Raw genomic sequence first — 19,598 nt, forward strand, 5'->3', positions numbered from 1 at the left:
TTAAACTAAAATTTAATAACGAGGTAAATAAATTAATCAGCATGTTTAGCTAGAAGGCGTGGAAAGGGGAAAATAGTAACAAATACTCAAGTTCGCATTTTTATCAGAAATATATTATAAATTTAGACTCTTAAGATCATGTAGCCAAAAAAAAGGGATCATGTAGCCTAGTGCCTTTCGATTGGTGTTGTCACTGCGTAACACCATTAAGATTTGAACCAACATAATTAGATTGCGATTTTGCACACTTTGGAGGGAAAGATCGATGAAACCGAATACGACGAAGCTTATTCGATCCACAATAGAATAGAAAGATGCTCTACTGTAAGAAAAATTATCCACATTTGAAAAGTGTACGTCGTTTAGTGAGCATTGTGTGTTCGTGGTAACTTTTATTCATGTTAGAGTTCATAAGTGGTAATTTGTTAAGTAAGGACCATTATTACAACATAAAGGCCAGTGTTGTAAGGCTTGCATTTCATCCAGTCATTTACAAGGCCCCACGAGACAGTGAAGGTAAGATGACTAATTCTGGCCATTACACAACTGGCCGATATGTAAATGCATTCGAAGAGGGGAAAACTCTATCATAAATTGTTGTTTCTCTAAGAGGAGAAAAATCTGATAAAGGATGCTTAAGGATGGAACTTCGGATCAGCTTCTCTGCCACAAAATTGAAATGAGAGGAGCGAAACAAAGAGGCTAACCTGGAACTCAGACCTTGCATGAGGGATTCACCAATTTGTTGGACTATGTGCATTCAACATGATCGAGAAACTTTTCATTCAAGGCGGTCTCTTTTTCTACATAAAAACAAATTAGTATTCAATTAAGAACATTTTAACCAATGATGTAAGATAATCTAAATTACAAATTTTCATAAATACTAAATTAATGTAATTTTTTGCATAAAAACTTGAAAACATAAAACAATAAACTTCTGAAACATCTTATAGAAAATTAAAAAACAGAGTGTGTAAAATTCTCATAAGATATTTATATTTATATTTATTATTTCAAACTGTAAATGAGTCATATAATTCACCCTTGTCAAAAATTGGAAACTAAAGTTTTTTTCTGTTTAAGAAAACAAAGGTGAAAAAGACAATGGCTGATTGAATATGGGGATTCGAACCTTAGCTCAGCAGAAGAAGACAGTGTAATGAAAGAACCCTATCTCACTGATTCAATGGACTGTTCCTCACACATCGCAAATCCCTAAGTCCCTCTTTAATTTTATTTGGTCTTAGCATCAACCATTTGTAATTTATTTGCATACCAACAAATTCATATCTCAGTTTTGCTTTTTAACACGAATCTTGGTCGGTATATTTCTGCCCTATTTGATTGACTTGCTTCATCTTCAAAGTAAAAAGCAAGTAAAATTTACATTTTCTTTTTCTAAAACCCCAATGAGGTGTTATATAGATGAACCTAATAGTAAAGTTTTAAAACGAAAAAACAAAAAAAAATTGGGTAAGTATTAAAATTTAGAACTGAATTTGATCAAATATCCTCCTACGTTGTGTAAAAAAGTTTTAGGCCTAAACCTGTTGTCCCCCAATTCCAGAAACACTCAATAATAATACTTTTATTGAATGTAAACCTTCCCTCTCCAAAGATCGAACTAGCGGGATGAGATTACATTGGCTTGGCTTTGTGAATTGTGATACATATATAATCATTGATTGGTCTAAATTTTTATAAGTCATAAATTAAAAACCCACATGTCATGTCGAATATATATCTATAAAATAAAGAATATGTATATGATGCGATGTGGTGAGGAAGAGGGGACCAAAAGTAGAAGAAACAACATAACTCTAATTGCCTAGTTCGAAAAGTTTTTGAATTTCCACATGTGAGGGTCCAAGACAAGATAATGTCAAATTCTATTCATGATTATTTATTTGTTTTACAATTTATGGTAGTCTGGTCGTACTAAAATTCGGGTTATAATTTTTTATAAAGATTATACTATATTAAATCAGAAAAAAAAATATGAAAGGAATTGAAGAAAAAAAATTGATGTGGAGACAGAAATAGATCTGAGTAAGAAGAAACATGCAACGAATTAAAAGGAACTCACATGCCTTCCCTATCTCTTCTTCCACTCCAAGTGGTCCTCAAATCTTCTCCCATATTTTGATTCCTATTGCCTTTACCCTAATTCATATCCAAAGTTTCGCTGTTCTACGTCTCATTTTTAATTAGATCGAATTGAAAGTATGTAATTTCGAGATATACTTGCAAGCACGCACGATGTTAAAAAAAATGGATACCTATAACCATAGGCACATAGTAGAATGTAACATCACCTTTTTTTTTAAAACGTCGCAGTTTATATATGGAAAAGGATGCTTAGATTTTAAAAGAACTTATTCAATCAAGTTTTTGAATTGATGCCTATTTATTAACTTCGTTGTTGTTATTCAGTCATAAAGTATATTAAAAATGAATCGTAGACTAAGTCCAGCTAATTAAGAAGGTAAAGTTATAAGGTCCCATATCAATTAACCTTTTATATATAGTTAAATACTTAATCAAATATTAAAATTAATAATGTAAGAAGGTAAAGTCATAAGGTCTCATGGATCATATATATGACATTCCACAGATGAAGAAACAAAAGTCTTTCAATATATATCCCGCCTTCGTTCCAATACTCTCCAAAACCCTAAAGATATAGAAATAGTAAGGAACAAAAATTCTTCGTCAAATTTAAGCAAAACAATTATTGGCATACTTCACTATACATCTGTTTAAGGACGCTTTTTATATAATTGGAAATTTTGAGCACTCTTCGGCTCTTCGTTTTGTTTTGGATAAATTATTGATAATATAACATAACTTGTCCATATCAAATGGAAATTTGAAGTCAAAAACAAATACGTACGTAATCCTTATTTTTTCCAAGAAAATCCATTCTAAACCAAATAGTGGATCAAAACAACAAGATATATATACCAATCAATACATTCAAGATATATATGAAATTGCTGAGAAGAAGATTTTTGTTTATAGAAAATCATATAATGGAGGGCTCATTATTTGTTAATTTAACCAATGAAATTAAGTAACCATATAGTCTATTATCTCTATGTAAATTTATAAACGCACATAATATATGCGAAAGCATTCACCAAACAAAAACAAAGCAAGGAAGCAAACCATAAAATCGAATGAATATAATTGTGATACACAATTCAAGCCAAAGCTGATTCAGAATTTAACAACAACATGTAAAGATTAATTAAAGAACCTGTATGAATAGATATGAATGTGAAATGGCTCAAGTGAATCATGAAAATGAAATGTCACGGTGGATAGTGCCCTAGTCGAAGTTCAAGATCAGGCTCATCCACTGATGCCCCTGTCGTCTCTTTCATCGAGCCAATGCTCTCATCGTCTCCTGTCGAATATTCTATAAGCCGAGGAGGAACCTCTACGGGCGAATTCAACACCGAAAACGCAAGGTTGCTCGAAGGAATCGACGTCGCACCATAGAAATTCACCATATCACTGGAATTACCAAACATGCCATTAGGGTTTTGCAATTGGTAGAAATGGGACAAACCTTCAATGTTAGTCGCCGTGGATTGTATTATAAGCGTCGTCGTTGGCGGAACACAAGAGTTGAGTAACGTCGTGCCACCCACTGTGCCGCCTCCTCTAGCCGCAGCGGTGTGACTCTGATGAGCCCTAGATGAGGCGCGGTCACGGCGGTGGACATTCATGTGTCCGCCTAAGGCTTGAGCAGAACGGAACTCACGGCGGCAGAAATTGCAAGTGTAAGATCTTGGAGGCCAAGTGGTACCAGAGATATTGCCTTTAGTGTCTTGCTCGAAGGCTTTCACTTCCCAAGATTCATCATCATCCTCCATTAATTCTTCAACTTTGTTAGGGTTCCACATCCATGCACCACCGTTCATTCAAGGATGAGTTTTTTTCCTTTTAAAAAGGAGAAAATCGCAGTAAAGAAGATGAAGAATAAGAAGAAGATGGGGTTGATGGATAATGATGTAAATAATAAATCTAGAGATGGACCCGAAATATATATAGGATGTGTCATTTTCAGTAAATGAGAAAAAAAAAATACCATTTCAAATTGTACTGAGATATAAGAGGATGAAAATTTTGATTATCACTTTAAATTTCAAGATTTGCAACATATGCTTTTTTTATTCATTGCAGAAATACTACTTCGCAACTATATGTGTTGTACATGTATATTTAGCTACTTTTGGAGATTTACATTACAACTTTAGATCTTATGTTTAACCATATGCTTTTAATGTGTACACCTTCTAAATTCATTGCCAGTTTGCCGTTTTGTAATTAAAAGATATGAAGTCCCAGATTGCTATGCATTTAACATAGGAAGCTCAATTCTTAAAAAAAAAACAAGTGTAAATAATACATATATAAATAGGTGAAGATTTAAAGAGAAAAAAAGTTAGTTGTGACTTTGATGTCCTATGTAAGGTTAAGACAAAGTTTGTTTGCTTTAAATGGTGAGGCAAAGATCTTAGCTTTGCGTGATCACTACTAAGATTCTCTTGTTAGAATCTGACAAATGACTTGTGTAGCTTTACGCTGTCACATTATCACCATATATTTTAGATAATAATCCTACATATGGTGACCTACAAGTCGAGATATATATCATAAAACTATCTACATATTACACATGTATGGTAGTATATGAATTTTCTGTAATTATTTATTTTCCTACGTAGAAAATGAAATAATTTTTCTTAGGCCAGAAGAGAACTTTATATAATTTAAATTTTGAAATTCCGGAACTAAAACAAAAACAAAAATAAAACAGAAGAGCTGAAAGTGATGGGCCTTAATGTCCGAAAGATATTTGCCATATAAAGTATAGTTGTGAATTTAGTTAGATTTCAACTAGATCACTCTTTCGTTGGACCATTTGTATCGCATTTGTTTTGTCAATTTCTACAATTTACAAAAATTATTATATAAGGAAAAAAAGCTACTTATTTTCCTTGGAAAAAAAAATAATAAATAAGATATGTCGGCCCAAATAAAAGCTCATTGTGGATACCTGCGTTTGCTTTAAATGGGCCTTTAAACAATAGTTTAGTCCTAGCTAAACTATTTTTGAAGAACCATTTGTTGAAGTAAAGCTTTACTTTTTTTTTGTTATCATTGCGAAATACTTTTATTACATATGTAATATTTATGTTATTTTTCCTGAAATCAAATCCTTTCTGTAATATAATATATTTTGGGTCTGTAATATTATAATTTCTATTATATTGTGGTGCATGTAGATAGGCTTATATAGTTTGATTTGGCTACTATATCACCAAAATGTATTATCTTTTAAAAAACTTCATAATTAAGTGTTTTGATTTTAATCAATTTAAAAGATGAATGAATTCCAAACAAGAAGTGATTTCTGGTATCGTGTTAATCATGAGATCAAAGCATGAAAAATATTACATAATAATTTCCAGGGATAGTAAACAAAAATTTTGAGCTTCCCAAAATGGCTCACGGCCAACGATTGGAGCGTTACAGTGTCAAACAGTTTCACAAAATACAAATCATAGTCGTCAATGATAGAAATATTTTATAAGAATACAAATATATTCACCACATATATTCACCAGCAGCTAACAACATTTTTTTATAACTTTAAATATAATCGTAAGATAGTCATTTCAAAATCATCATAACTAAGAGTAAATATTTTCCAACTATACCAAACAAACATCAGACGCGACGACCGGTCTACAGGTTGTATAAAAACTTCCATAATTGGTATCGTCGATTTAAATGAATGTACCAATGTTCGTACATACGTGTATATATGAATTTTTCTTATATAAATATATTTGAAGACAAGAATAAAGGAAAGATAGATTAAGGGAGAAGCAAAGGATGACGTTTTGACAGCGAAGCTTTTGGAGCAAAGAGAATCCTTTCGCAGCTATCAAAATGACCGTTTCTCCCGGACGATGACTTTCCTTTGGCCGCCCATCACATCTACTTATACGTGTTTCTATATTTTTTTCATTTAATTTATAAGTAACATTTATGTAATGAAAAGGAAAAATATAATGTAATGCATAATATTATATATTGCATGTGTCGAGCTGTATTAATTTAAATTAAAAAGAAGTGTTTTTTTACAGACGCATTACAGTAGAACTTCTATAAATTAATACTCGATAAATTAATAATCACTATAAATTAATAAATTTTGCTGGTCCCAAATCGGGCCAATATAAAAATCTATCAAATTCGATAAAATAATAAGATAATAATTTTTTTGAAACTCCAATGTGAATATATGGTCCCAACAAAAACATAAATTAATAATTATATAAATTTATGCAAATATATATAAATTTAATATTTTAAAATATGACTAATGTGTTTGCTTTTACTTAAAGTTGAAATCTCATTGGATCTTATCTCTCTAATTATTATATCAGTAGTTATTATTGGTGTTTTACGATATACATTCAAAATTTAAGATGATTTTTTATATGCTAATTGATTTTCTTACATAGAAATGTTTTTAAATGTATTGTAGTGTTATCTTCAATTTTATCATCAATAATATTGATAGTAGTCATAGTTTTTTTTATAAATTTTAAACTTATAAACATGTATATTTTTATGTGGACAATCCAATATGGTATTAAATTTATTTTATTGTGAAAGTTATGATTTTTAATCATAATTTATATCACGCGATTTGTTAAAATTATAAAATATAATATTATTTCAAATATATATTTTTAAAATTATAGGCGGAAAACAAATTTTCTCCATAAATTAATAATTATTAATTTATAGATAAATTAATATCACAATAAATTAATAAAATATTATGGTCATAATATTATTAATTTATAGAGGTTTTACTGTATTTCTAAACTGTAAAATTAACATGATATTTTCATGTTTTCGATAATTTTGTATATCATTTCTCAAAGCTATTGACTTTTTTAAAAAATAATTAATACTTGATTTATCGCTTTCTGTGAATGGTAAAGCAAAATATTGGTTAATTAAGACCTAATCGGTCCGTTAATATACTTATAGTAAACAATGACTTGGTGCTTGTCAATGACACAATATGAAACCAAGAAAAGAATAATCAATAGTATTTTTTACAATCGTTTAGCTAGTATTCAACTTATCTAAGTTGAGTAGCTAATATTTGGGTTGATTGGATCATAAGCCATTAAGAGACTTTAAGATATTTGAAAAAAATAAGAAAAAGCAATCTATGTGTTTCACATTGCATTTTTACTTAGTTCATATCAATCAAAACTCAGATGATCCAAAAAAGAATTAGATCAAATTATCACATGGAGTCATGAAAGCATACAAAGATGTTTTTGAGCTGCGGGAATCGCACGTGCCCACATGGCAAGTTCTGACTCTAATTTTGCTAGATTTTACACGTGGCGTTTTTGGAGTGATCGAAGCTTTTGAAAGCACGTGATGCGTGTTCGTATTGCCTATCGATCTAATCCCTTGCGTTCGTGTCCGTACTTCCAGGTAAAATATAAGCACACGGACACTATTTTTATTTTTATTTTCGTTCGCTATTTTAATTTAAACAAACTGTTCAGATATCCAAGAGATAAAAAATGAACATAACAAAACTGAAAAGACTACAAATCTATATGTATTGGATAATATAAAATAAAAACATTAGTGTTGCTGGAGCACTATAGCATAACATGTGCCCCCAGAGAAAGTTAACTATACTTTTCTTATTTTGCTTTCTTAGTTTTAGAATTTCAAATTCGAGAATGAAGAAATAAATATTATATATATATATATGAATGACTTTAATTAGATATACTTGAAAGAACAAAAACAACCATCTGTAAATTTATATCAGACGAAAATAATCAAATAGCGATTAATGAACGAACTCTATAATGGAGTGTAAAGAAAAAAGGTGTAATTTATTATGTGTAAATATAATCATTTAGTGGGATTTGATTACATATCAATTTACACTAAGTTTTTGTTGGATTTTGTATCTTTTTAGTTATGGAAGAGGAAAACATAACTGACCAAGGTTGCTATCTATGCTAGATTTTCTTTCTTAGTATTCTTACTTTTCCAATTTTTAAAACTTTGAACCTTTTATTCTATAATATTTTCGAAGTAGAACAGTAGAACACTCAACCCAAATTAAAAGGTAAAAATATCGTACACCAAAAAGGTATTTTCGAAGTTCACTGGAATAATTAATGCAAACTCATAGGCTTATAATTCCCGAATAAATTGACGATAAGCTAAATATCGCACACCGGTACCGCGGTACGTGTAGTGTTTTAGACTCGACTATTATATCACTCGATTTATTTTGCCTATAACGATTTAAAAAGCGATCATGTATTCATGTGATTATCCTAATAATAAATTATTTGTGTGTATTTTCACAAGTATTTGTGTGTTTTACTGTTGAGGGAAGTGTTTCTAAGCACTCAAATATTGCATCATAAAAAAATTACATAAAAATAAGATTACTTTATACAAATAGTAATATTAGTCAACTACTAATATATGAAATCTGTCTGCGATGATAGATTATAGAAAATTCTTAAAAACACCCGTTGTTTTACAATTAATAATAGCATGGATATTTTATGAAATGCTATATTACTATTATGTGGGTGTGTGAATAAGAAGCCATTAAAATTTATATATATTGACCAAAAAAAAGATGAAATTTATGTACAGTTAAATGATACGGGAAGTGTTCATTGCATAATGATTGCAAAGTAAAAACATTATCCTAGTCTCGTGGAAATGTTTTATTGCACCAACCTATCTCAATCAAAAAATGGTAAAAAAGGTAGGTTTATAATATAACATAAGGAAAGTAGCAATATAAAAATGCATCCATAGTGTTTAGTGTTTCTAACTTCAGATGGTTAAACTTTTTTCATGTTATTATCATATATTTTATTTTATTTTTGTCAAAAGTTATTATCATATTATATCTCACTTTTAGGGGATTTAACACTATTAATCGCAATATTATATATATATATATACATATATATACGTTATGTTATTCACTCACAGCGTTGTGCACTATTTAAATTAATTAATAGAATGAGAAATCATTATGTTGCCATTATATACTCTCAATCATGTTTTGCTCTTGAATGTATAAATTAGCTATTTGAATTTTTGGTCTGATGAAAAATTCTTATATTATTAAAGCATAAGTCACTTCACCAATTATATGGTGACATGTGGTAAAATTTTACAAAAACAAATAACAGAAAAAAAAATCTCAAATAATAAATTCTCAAATTTTTTTCCTCAATTTCAAATCCCTAAAATTTCTCCCTCAACTCCACTATCTCTTACATTAACGATGGATGTCAATATTTTTTTTTTAACAAAAGAAATAAATGTGTGAAAAATCATCAATTTATGGAAAAAACTACCCATGATCTCTACTTCTACGGTTATATTTTACTGCTTTACAACATATTTCACGTAATCTACACAGAATAATCATCAGACAACACCACTCACTTTTGTTAAATATTTAAATTAATCCTTAAGTAGATATATCTCTTCTCTAAATGACATATACGTTTCAGAGGAACTTGATAAATTATCAGAACCTTATCACAAGATCTATGTATGATAAGCAGCTAAACAGTGGAAGAGGCACTTTGCTTCACCTGTACGATGAAGTAATCCAACAAGAGATGCTAATCAATAATTCCTTTCTTTTTTTCTTTTTTGTATGTCATCTTCATATGTTTTGCTAACAAATTTGATCAAATGCAGTCATCAATTCCTTCTTCAGGCTGATAAAGCAAGGGTGTCCCACGAGCATGCAAAACGAAGCATTCATCAAAGAAGAATTCAACGAAAGCTGCAATTTTCATGTGGATGATGCTGTCAAGAAGCTTGAAATGAATCTCTGCGTCTCTCTTCTATAATCTGAACGTTTCTCCATATCTAAACTAATATTGTGAAAATAGAAAGGGAGGTGTGAATATGAAGGAAGTAAACGAGACCATGGGAACAATAACAGAATAAATCAAAGATGGTGCTGGAGAAGAGGTGGTGAATACAAAGTTGAATAAGAGGCAGCAGAGATTGATACTAACATGCAAACCTAAAGAGTTAACAGCAAACCACCCCAACATTTAGAAAGCAAACCACCTCAATAACTCAAAACGTAAGTTTGTATCTGAGTTTTTTGTTTGTTTGTTTAATATATAATGTCACCTTCTTCAAATTAACGACTATGTTCTAATAGATTTTTTGTTTTCTTTTTTATTGAACCAATTTTCTTTTATTAATATTGGGACTATTGTATATAATAAGGAAATGAAATGTTAAAAAAAATTTATTTTAAATTATTCACAGATTTTACATGCAATAATTGATTGATATAGGTAACGTTACCGGTGCATAGCACCGGGTATAATCCTAGTAATATGATAAAGCTGAATATTAGTATTAGTGTGGAAGTCCTTCAAAATGTTCATTAATACTTATATCATAAGGTAAAAAGTTTGATTTCTGGAAAATACAAATTAAAGAAGGCAAATATAAGAGATTTCATTAGCGATGAATGGCGAACCATTTGTTATGGTCTAGCATGTCAAGGGGTTTCATTATGATTTATGAACATGGTGCAGATATAGTCGTTGATCACGAATTCTTTATACGCTGTAAAATCTAGATGATTTAAAAAAAATATATATAGTGTCATCTAGTATTTGTTTGGTGATACAAAACTATAGACTATTTTCTTGCGATAACATATAACAATAAAACATTATGGTAAGAAAATATAAAAAATAGTTGTATGATAAAAGACGGTTTTAATTAGTTTTTTCGACGAAAAGATGGCTATCGATTAGTTTGAAGGATTAATCTTTGTTCGACTACCGATTCGCTAACAACTTCGTAAATGATAGTTTGTTAATTAATTTGTAGATTCTGCAATTCTTTATCTTTACCACATGCGTATTGATAGTTCAAAATATGTTTCTTACCCGGTACATGTTATGAATATAATTAAAATAAATCATTCAAAAATCTTCTACCACCTTATTTTTTAGTTAATTCGAAATATTTAATTTTCTATAGTTTGTTCATTATAGGGATTAAAAAAAGGTTATAAAAAACATTCATATATTGTCGTCTAGCATCCAAAGTTCCGTATGAGAGGCCGACAATTATATACCTGTCGTATTTAATTACAAAATTAACAAGCTAGCGACATTAATAACTTTAATTAAAAGTGAAGGGTTTGGTTTTCAAGGCCAAAAGTAATTGTGGGGACTTCGGACGTAAATACGCATTAAGACAAGCTAATCACCGATTTCGCGTCCGAAAGTCATCATCCAATTGGTCTTGGTCCAATTCTAATAAAGATTATATTAATTCATAAATTTCGTTAATTAGGTGTATGGTGGAAATGGACAAATTAGCTCATGCATTAAGACTCCATTATAGATTAATGCACTTGGAAGAATCACAAAGGCTCTTAGTGGCCTCAATTATTCGAGTTGGTCAATTGTAACCAAGATTAGTGCTTAGCTAGCTCTTCTTATCTTAATACTATAAGAATTAACACCATGTGATTATATAATTTGTTTTTTTTTCTCGAATCTCGTATATGAATACAAAAATCAAACAAATGATTCATATAAACTACCTAAATCTATTTTTTATTTTGTTTAATTTGGTGGTTCTATATATAGATACATGTATATACACTAATAAGTGTATAATATACATGCATGTGTGCTTGTTTAATTTGAATGTGAATCAATTTTCTATGCAAAACGAATGACTATGATGGGGTAATTTGAGGGTAGAAACTAAAATCCAAATGGGAAGAAGACCTAGGATTCGATATCATTTTTCAGATGAGAAATAATCGTTTTAAAAATATTTTAAGAAAGAAGAAACAACTACTCTACAATCCCAGATTTAAATTCCCTAACTACAGAGTATTTTCTTTTGTTTTCTTTTTTTTCCGATATTTATTTTCTTTCTTTCTTCCAAACACTTCTCTATCATTTAATAGAATGGTGCTTCTTCAAAAAGCTGGAGAATCGCAAATCAATTTGAAGACGATGATGATGCAAACGTGGGACGATGGTCCCCGGCCCCTCTGTCTCTGATATCTCTACCCAAGGACCAGCAGATCCCGATATACCGGATTGATGCTTCTTGGATCAATCACAAACCAGTTAGCGGCTTCGGGTGGAATTAGTAGGATGGCAGTGGAAATGAGATTTTTAGACTCCAGGGATGTCGCAGAACCCTCTCGACTCTTTACACTGCGATGGATACTCTTCTAGACTATGTCATGCTTAAGAGAAAGAAAGATGATCTCAGTTCATTTTCAAACCGATTATTCAGACCTTGTGAGTATGTCTGAATCTCTAGCAGATTGATCGTCCTTTATAACAGAGCTGGAATTCTTCCATATCTTTCGAAAGAGTTACTTGGAATTCACTTTATCTCATATCCCCAGAAATTTAAATGTTTGGCCGGATAGTCTTACAAAAAGAGTTCGAACAAAAAAATTAGTTTTTTCTCAAATCAATTATACCGAACCGGTTAGAAATGGTTCTCAAACCATTTTTCCAACTAGCCACATATGATGTAATAGTTGGATAGAGGAAAAAAAAATTAATGCTTTTTATGTGATGTGGGAAAATGAATTGTTTACCTATATCCACATGAAATATCGTTCGATAACATCAATTTAATTATCTTAAGAAAAAACTCGAACGATTATTGACAAAAGAAAACTAGAACCATTACTAATGGGGCAATAAAAAACATCGGATACATGTTTGTGAATTAAAATGTTGTTTTTATGTAGTCCTTTTCCTATATGAAAGTAATCACATTAATAAATAAAACAAGGGTTGGCAAAAATATTTGGGAAGTACACCTAAAAATTTTGGAGGCTTTTTAGGGAAGCACGAAGAGCTTAATAAATGATTTAAGAGGATATCTCCAACTTCAAGCAAACCCCATACCTCTGCATCCTTTACCTGCTCTTCTTTATCCCCACACTACATTCACACACGTATAGATACATGTACGTATGTTTATATTTGAATAATTTTGTCAATATATAGATGTAATAACCAAGTTTGTCCTTTTCAATGAACCCAATTGATTAATAGGACCACTTTCGTGGAATTTTATTACCTAGTTTACTAAGAAAAACTTATCGGAGTAAGACAAAGTTATCGGATCGGGACTGTCATTAGTGATTTGTATGTACGTCTAAATTTTTCTTGTATATACTCTATGAGCTAAATATTTAGTGAAGGTATTAGAAAACTCTCTATACACTATCGGTGACATCTCTTTTGGTAAATTTTAATAATCACGTAGAGTATACATATAAGCATTTGATTTTTCTCATAAATATTTTGAAGATAATATCAGATTGGTGAATTAGGGCAGGTAAAATTGCAGAAGCCTAGTAGATAGACGTTCTTACAAAACTCCCCCGAGATTTAAGGGCTTTAGAGAGAGAAACAGAGAGCAATTCCCAATGTTTTCATGAGAGAGAAGAGACAGCCTGCTTCTTGGCCGACAGCTATACGTTCCTCTCTCTCGCTCTCTCATCTTTTCTTTCCCACGTGTATCCCTTCTCCTTCGCACGTGCCTACTCACATTTTCTACTTATACATGTATGCATAGATGAAGGACCCCGTTTGTTCAGAAAACGAAATGATGATATGATTTTATTTGAAATAATATTGCTAATATTTATTTATTCTTTTGTAACAAAAGCTAATATTTGTATTGAGTAGTTGTTATTATTTATCTGCAGCCTGCAGGCATTTTATTGATTTTTGGAAATAAAACCAGTTTCTGCTAACAAACAGTAGTTTTCAAACCTCGTACCAACACTGTTCAATGTCTATGTTTGCGTAAACATAATTAGATATTTCAATATTCATCATGTACTTTTGTAGAAACCTACACATATATATATATATATATTCGACTGGATTTTTAATGTATATATATATATAATGATAGATGATTTAGCTTATAAATTTGTTTTTCCTTGGTGAGAAACCCTAGAGGTTACGTGCTTTGATCCAAGAACTTGGATTTGACATTTCTGATTCGTGTTTCTTTAATCTAAATTACAGAGGTAAATAACGCGAGAAAGTTCGCACCTAGGGCGCGTTTACTTAACGCCTAGCTCTAGATACATAATTACATTATTAGCCCTATAATTAGAATTAGGGGACGCCTAAACGATTATGGAGTGTACAACTTTTGATTATTATTATTATTCAGAGTAAATTTAGAACATTTTGTAATCGGTCTAACTATATCCTTACCCTTTAATATATTACTAGTTAAGTATATTTTCAAAAAATTCATTACGAAGTTAATCAACCACTATTATATTTATATATCATGTTCTATATATTAGTCTATTACTATGCACTAAAATATGTGCTATATAATATATAGTATTACTTTATGGTATAAATTCCGTACAATTTCCAGTCTTAATTATTTCTGGTTGTCTTTAAGGACTCTTGAATTCAGTTATTTATTGATTTAGTAGATTCTATGGAACTACAGAAAAACTATTTTTGTATTGTCTTATAGTAGTTACTTCATGATGAAAAAATGTTATTAAATATAATATGAACCCATCGATGTTGATTTGGTTAGTATTTAACAACTTCAATATTAACATGGTCAATAAATAATATAAGAAATTACTTCATAATATATCTACCGACTAACATATATATGTTTTAGTTTCATCATCTATATTATACGTGTGTAAAATATATGGTACCTACCTTGTTAAACATATTTTTAGGGACGGCATTGTGGCGAATTTAATACTTCAAGAACCACTTACTTAATTATCTATGTAAACAAAAAGTTGTTTGTGCCTACACAAATGCTATTGGATAAGAAACCATAAGCCACAAACATCCTTAAAATATATTATAGAAATTGATAATTAAAGATAAAATTACAACAATAAATATATAAACAGTATATAAATATGTATATATATGGCTTTGTCAGACACCACTACGTTCGTTCCAAAAGTCGTCATTACCAATAGGTTTTGCTTTTAAAATTTAGTGGTTACAAAGATATCAGCTTATCAAGTTATTTAAACAATATTTTAGATACTATAATTTAACTAAATAGAAGCGACTTCACACATACATCATTTTTTAACACTGTATACGTAAAACTAAATCAATAACTTTTATTGAGAAAGCAAGCCCTTTTGATTGTATATTTAGTCTAAGTCATAACGTGGAAAATTTATAATCTAAAGGCTTCAAAGATCTACAAACTTTTGCACGTGGAATGTGCAATTAACCCTAAAATATTGAAGCCAACTAAACAAATTATAAATACACAGGTTCTTTGATTTGATTGTAATCATTTTGTCATAGATAATTGTTCCACAAATTCATAATATACTATGCATATAAAAATCAGATAGTATCGAGTGAAAAATAAATTATTTCAAAATTAAGCCTCCAAGTGTTGCTATGCTATCTCAATTGTTTATTTCGATCTGACGGTTTTGAACACGATGTTTAGATTATGTCTAACATATTACTTTACATATAACAAAGTTGGTCTTGGTCTGCGTTATATTTATTGGAAAATCTCAAGAGTGGACAACAATAATTACGGATGTTTTCTAAAAAATGACAATTCTAAACTTGCAAGTCCGTAATTATGACATTTTATTAAATTAAATTTGATTTTAATATGACGTAGGTCATTACAATTTTTTTATATATAAAATCTTGACCAAATGATTCACATATCTCAAAATTTAAGTAATTTCTGATGTAAACAAGTTCACTAACTCGAGCTTATCATTATTTTTCTTTATTCTGATACATATCTATATATTCTGTATGTTATCTTTTTGTGTCATTTTAACATATTTCATATAAATTAGAGAATTCAAATCAACATTATTTCTAGATTATCATGAAAAACATAATTCTTAAGTCATTTATGCATTTATAAGATTCAAGCTATTGTCTCAGAAGAATATTGTTGTGTCAAAAAATTAAAATGTCTCAGAAGCTTAGCGAAATAATACTCCTACTAGACAACATCTAATTTGTTAAAAAAACTTGATATAAATAATTAGTAAATATTTAGTGTCTAAAGAATCAATTTAATAGTGTTTAGCCGAGAGTCAATCATGTTCTGTTACATATTACTAAATAAATGATAATGACTTCAATTAAAAATATATTAGGTCTAAATATGGGACAAATTTAAGAATTAATTTGGTTTAAAAACTCTGGAAATGTAAAACTAAGTTTTGTAAAAATAAAAGTAACTCTAGATTGATATTTTAATGAAATTGAGAGAATATAAATACGCAAATATAAATAATGACTTGAATGTAACAACATTAATAAAGGCACGAAATTATTGGTTTGAAATGATTAGATCCAACTAATTTCCAACCAAAGACGGTCAAAGCCAAATAAAATTCCTTAGCTCTACATGAGACCGAAGAGAAACCCATACAAATGGTTCAGACAATCGTGGACCCCACGCGCCGCTTCTCTCCTTTCCCCACTTGATATTCTCTCTCTTCTCTCTATCTCTAATTAAATTTTAACTTTGATTAATTTTGGTCAACTTTTTAGTTAACCATGGTTAACTAATAGAATAATATATGTACAAGTATTACATATGTGCTGGCCTAAGTTTTTCTTTTCTAGATTGCTTATATCTTGTAAATTCTTTTTTGACATGGCTTACATCCTAGTTTAGGAAACTAACAAAATTTTTATATAAAATCATGCATATACATAATACTTATTAATTTTTAAAAAATAATCAATAACAGTGGCAAGGCAATGATGGTGGAGAATGTTTTGAAGCACAAAAAAAGTTGAAGCATCTTAATGAAATCCACAAGATAACCCCAACCACATATTATCATGATGGGGGTTCATACATCTTAATTAAACTTTCATTTTCTTTAAATACTTTTAACTTATTAGACCAATTAGATCACACCCACTCACATACATCTCCTTCCCAGATTCTTACGCGCCTAGCATGCGCGTGTAGACTATGTTCTGTAATACGATTTCTACTAGTTAGTACTTAGTAGTATAATGCTAATTTTGAAATTTTGTACTCATGTACTTACAGCAATACCAATTATGAGACAAAAAAGTTTGGGTGTTTGTTTAAAAAAAAATACATTAATATATGAAAATTATAAGTATAATTTGCAAATAACTTTTGTGTTTTAATTTTTTTAAGTCAACATTTTAATTTTTAATGAAATAGTTTTATAAACTATAAACAGAAATACAAAACACCAAAAATGTTTTAAAGTATTTTCAACTAACATAGTAAAATACCATAGTTTATTTTATAATAAATATATATATATATACTATATAAAGTTGTAAACATAACAAAAAAAAGACATAAGTTTAATAAAAACCTAAAAAAATGCAAAGTAAGACCTTAATAATGTATATGTTTTGCTTATGGAACTCGCGTATAGTTCACGCTCTTAGATAAGAAGAAGAAGAACAAGAGTGGAATTACATATTGTGTCCAAAACACACAAAACGACATAAAACTCTCAAAGACTTGAAAATTTGAATTGAAGTCGATACCAAAACGAAATATTTTATTAATAAATATTTTGTAAGAGTTTAGGTTAGACAAGTGACTGCATTTACATACATATATCTATATATACAGAAACATATTTTTCTTCTTCTTTAATGCTTTATTTTAGTCTCACCTTCTCCTTCTACTTTTTATCATTTCCCTTTCTCCTACCATTTTCGTCTTCCTATAACTTCTTCACAATCCTCTTTCATTATTTTCTAGTTTTAAATTTTGTTTTTAAGGAAAAAAATCATAGAAAATCTACAAAGCTTTATTTTAATCTTGTTGTGTGTGTGTGTGTGTTTTTATATAGTTTTTTTTTCTTTTTTGCAAATTAAAATCTCTCCTTTGCTTTTGATGTGGGCATGGCTGGTCTTGATCTAGGCACAGCTTTCCGTTACGTTAATCACCAGCTCCATCGTCCCGATCTCCACCTTCACCACAATTCCTCATCCGATGACGTCACTCCCGGCGCCGGAATCGGTCATTTCACCGTCGACGACGAAGACAACAACAACAACAACCATCAAGGTCTTGACTTAGCCTCCGGTGGAGGATCAGGTAGCTCAGGAGGAGGAGGAGGTCACGGAGGAGGAGGCGGAGACGTCGTTGGACGTCGTCGACGTGGCAGACCACCTGGATCCAAAAACAAACCGAAACCTCCGGTGATAATCACGCGCGAGAGCGCAAACACTCTTAGAGCTCACATTCTTGAAGTAACAAATGGTTGCGACGTTTTCGACTGCGTTGCGACTTACGCTCGTCGAAGACAGCGAGGGATCTGCGTTCTGAGCGGTAGCGGAACGGTGACTAACGTCAGCATACGTCAGCCATCTGCGGCTGGAGCGGTTGTGACTCTACCAGGAACGTTCGAGATTCTTTCTCTCTCCGGATCCTTTCTTCCTCCTCCTGCTCCTCCCGGAGCTACGAGTTTGACTATATTCTTGGCCGGAGGACAAGGTCAGGTCGTCGGAGGAAGCGTCGTCGGTGAGCTTACGGCCGCTGGACCTGTGATTGTAATCGCTGCTTCGTTTACTAATGTTGCTTATGAGAGACTTCCTTTGGAAGAAGATGAGCAACAACATCTCGGAGGAGGAGGAGGAGGATCTAACGGAGGAGGTAATTTGTTTCCGGAGGTTGCTGCCGGAGGAGGAGGAGGAGGACTTCCGTTCTTTAATTTACCGATAAATATGCAACCAAATGTGCAACTTCCGGTGGAAGGTTGGCCGGGGAATTCCGGTGGAAGAGGTCCTTTCTGATGTGTATATATTGATAATCATTATATATATACCGGCGGAGGAGCTTTTCCGGCGAAGAATTTGCGAGAGTGAAGAAAAGGTTAGAGAAGTTTTTCAATGAAATTCAAATTATCATCGTGATTTCGGACATTATCTTGTTCATCATGTTAAGCTTAGGTTTTTCTTTCTTTTCTTTTGCGTTTTGTAGAATTATGTGTTTTAATCCTCTCTTCTCTTTCTTTTACTGTGAAACTCTATTTGTGTTCGTCTGCGATGAAAAAAATTCTCAAATCTTATCTTTTACCACTTCATATACAGTCTTTAAATTTAAATTTTGATTAGAGGTTATCGGTTATGAATTAAATTTCTACAAATAGGTTTTGCTGATGTGTAGTTTAAATCCAGGTTCTTTTGTGTTTTTGTCAGTGCAATGATTAAGATCAAAACAGATAAATTTTAGGGGATTTGTTGATAGAATCTACGACTAAAATATTTATTTTCCAATTTTTTTTGTTCTCCAATAGAACAATGTGACACTACTATAACAAAAAATATTGCTTAATGGATATTTTCTGAGTTGCTCCTATATGGCTTATATATATATATATATGTATACATATGATTTTGTATGTGTGTGGCATGGTGATAAATATACACACATCA

At 30.7% G+C, this 19,598-nt stretch overlaps 2 protein-coding genes across 2 annotated transcripts; one reads left to right on the top strand and one right to left on the bottom strand.

Moving 5' to 3' along the window:
- Positions 1 to 3,170: 3,170 nt before the first annotated feature.
- Positions 3,171 to 4,001, bottom strand: LOC18030440 (probable transcriptional regulator RABBIT EARS). The gene has a single exon (XM_006414121.2). The coding sequence runs from the start codon at positions 3,930 to 3,932 to the stop codon at positions 3,318 to 3,320; it is 615 nt and encodes a 204-aa protein (XP_006414184.1). The 5' UTR covers positions 3,933 to 4,001; the 3' UTR covers positions 3,171 to 3,317.
- Positions 4,002 to 17,946: 13,945 nt separating this feature from the next.
- LOC18030442 (AT-hook motif nuclear-localized protein 23) lies at positions 17,947 to 19,244 on the top strand. The gene has a single exon (XM_006414122.2). It carries the CDS (start codon positions 18,063 to 18,065, stop codon positions 18,954 to 18,956), a length of 894 nt encoding a protein of 297 aa, XP_006414185.1. The 5' UTR covers positions 17,947 to 18,062; the 3' UTR covers positions 18,957 to 19,244.
- Positions 19,245 to 19,598: the final 354 nt, after the last annotated feature.

The sequence above is a fragment of the Eutrema salsugineum genome, unplaced genomic scaffold (genome assembly GCF_000478725.1).
Source record: "Eutrema salsugineum unplaced genomic scaffold, Eutsalg1_0 scaffold_1, whole genome shotgun sequence".
NCBI classification, from domain to species: Eukaryota; Viridiplantae; Streptophyta; class Magnoliopsida; order Brassicales; family Brassicaceae; genus Eutrema; species Eutrema salsugineum.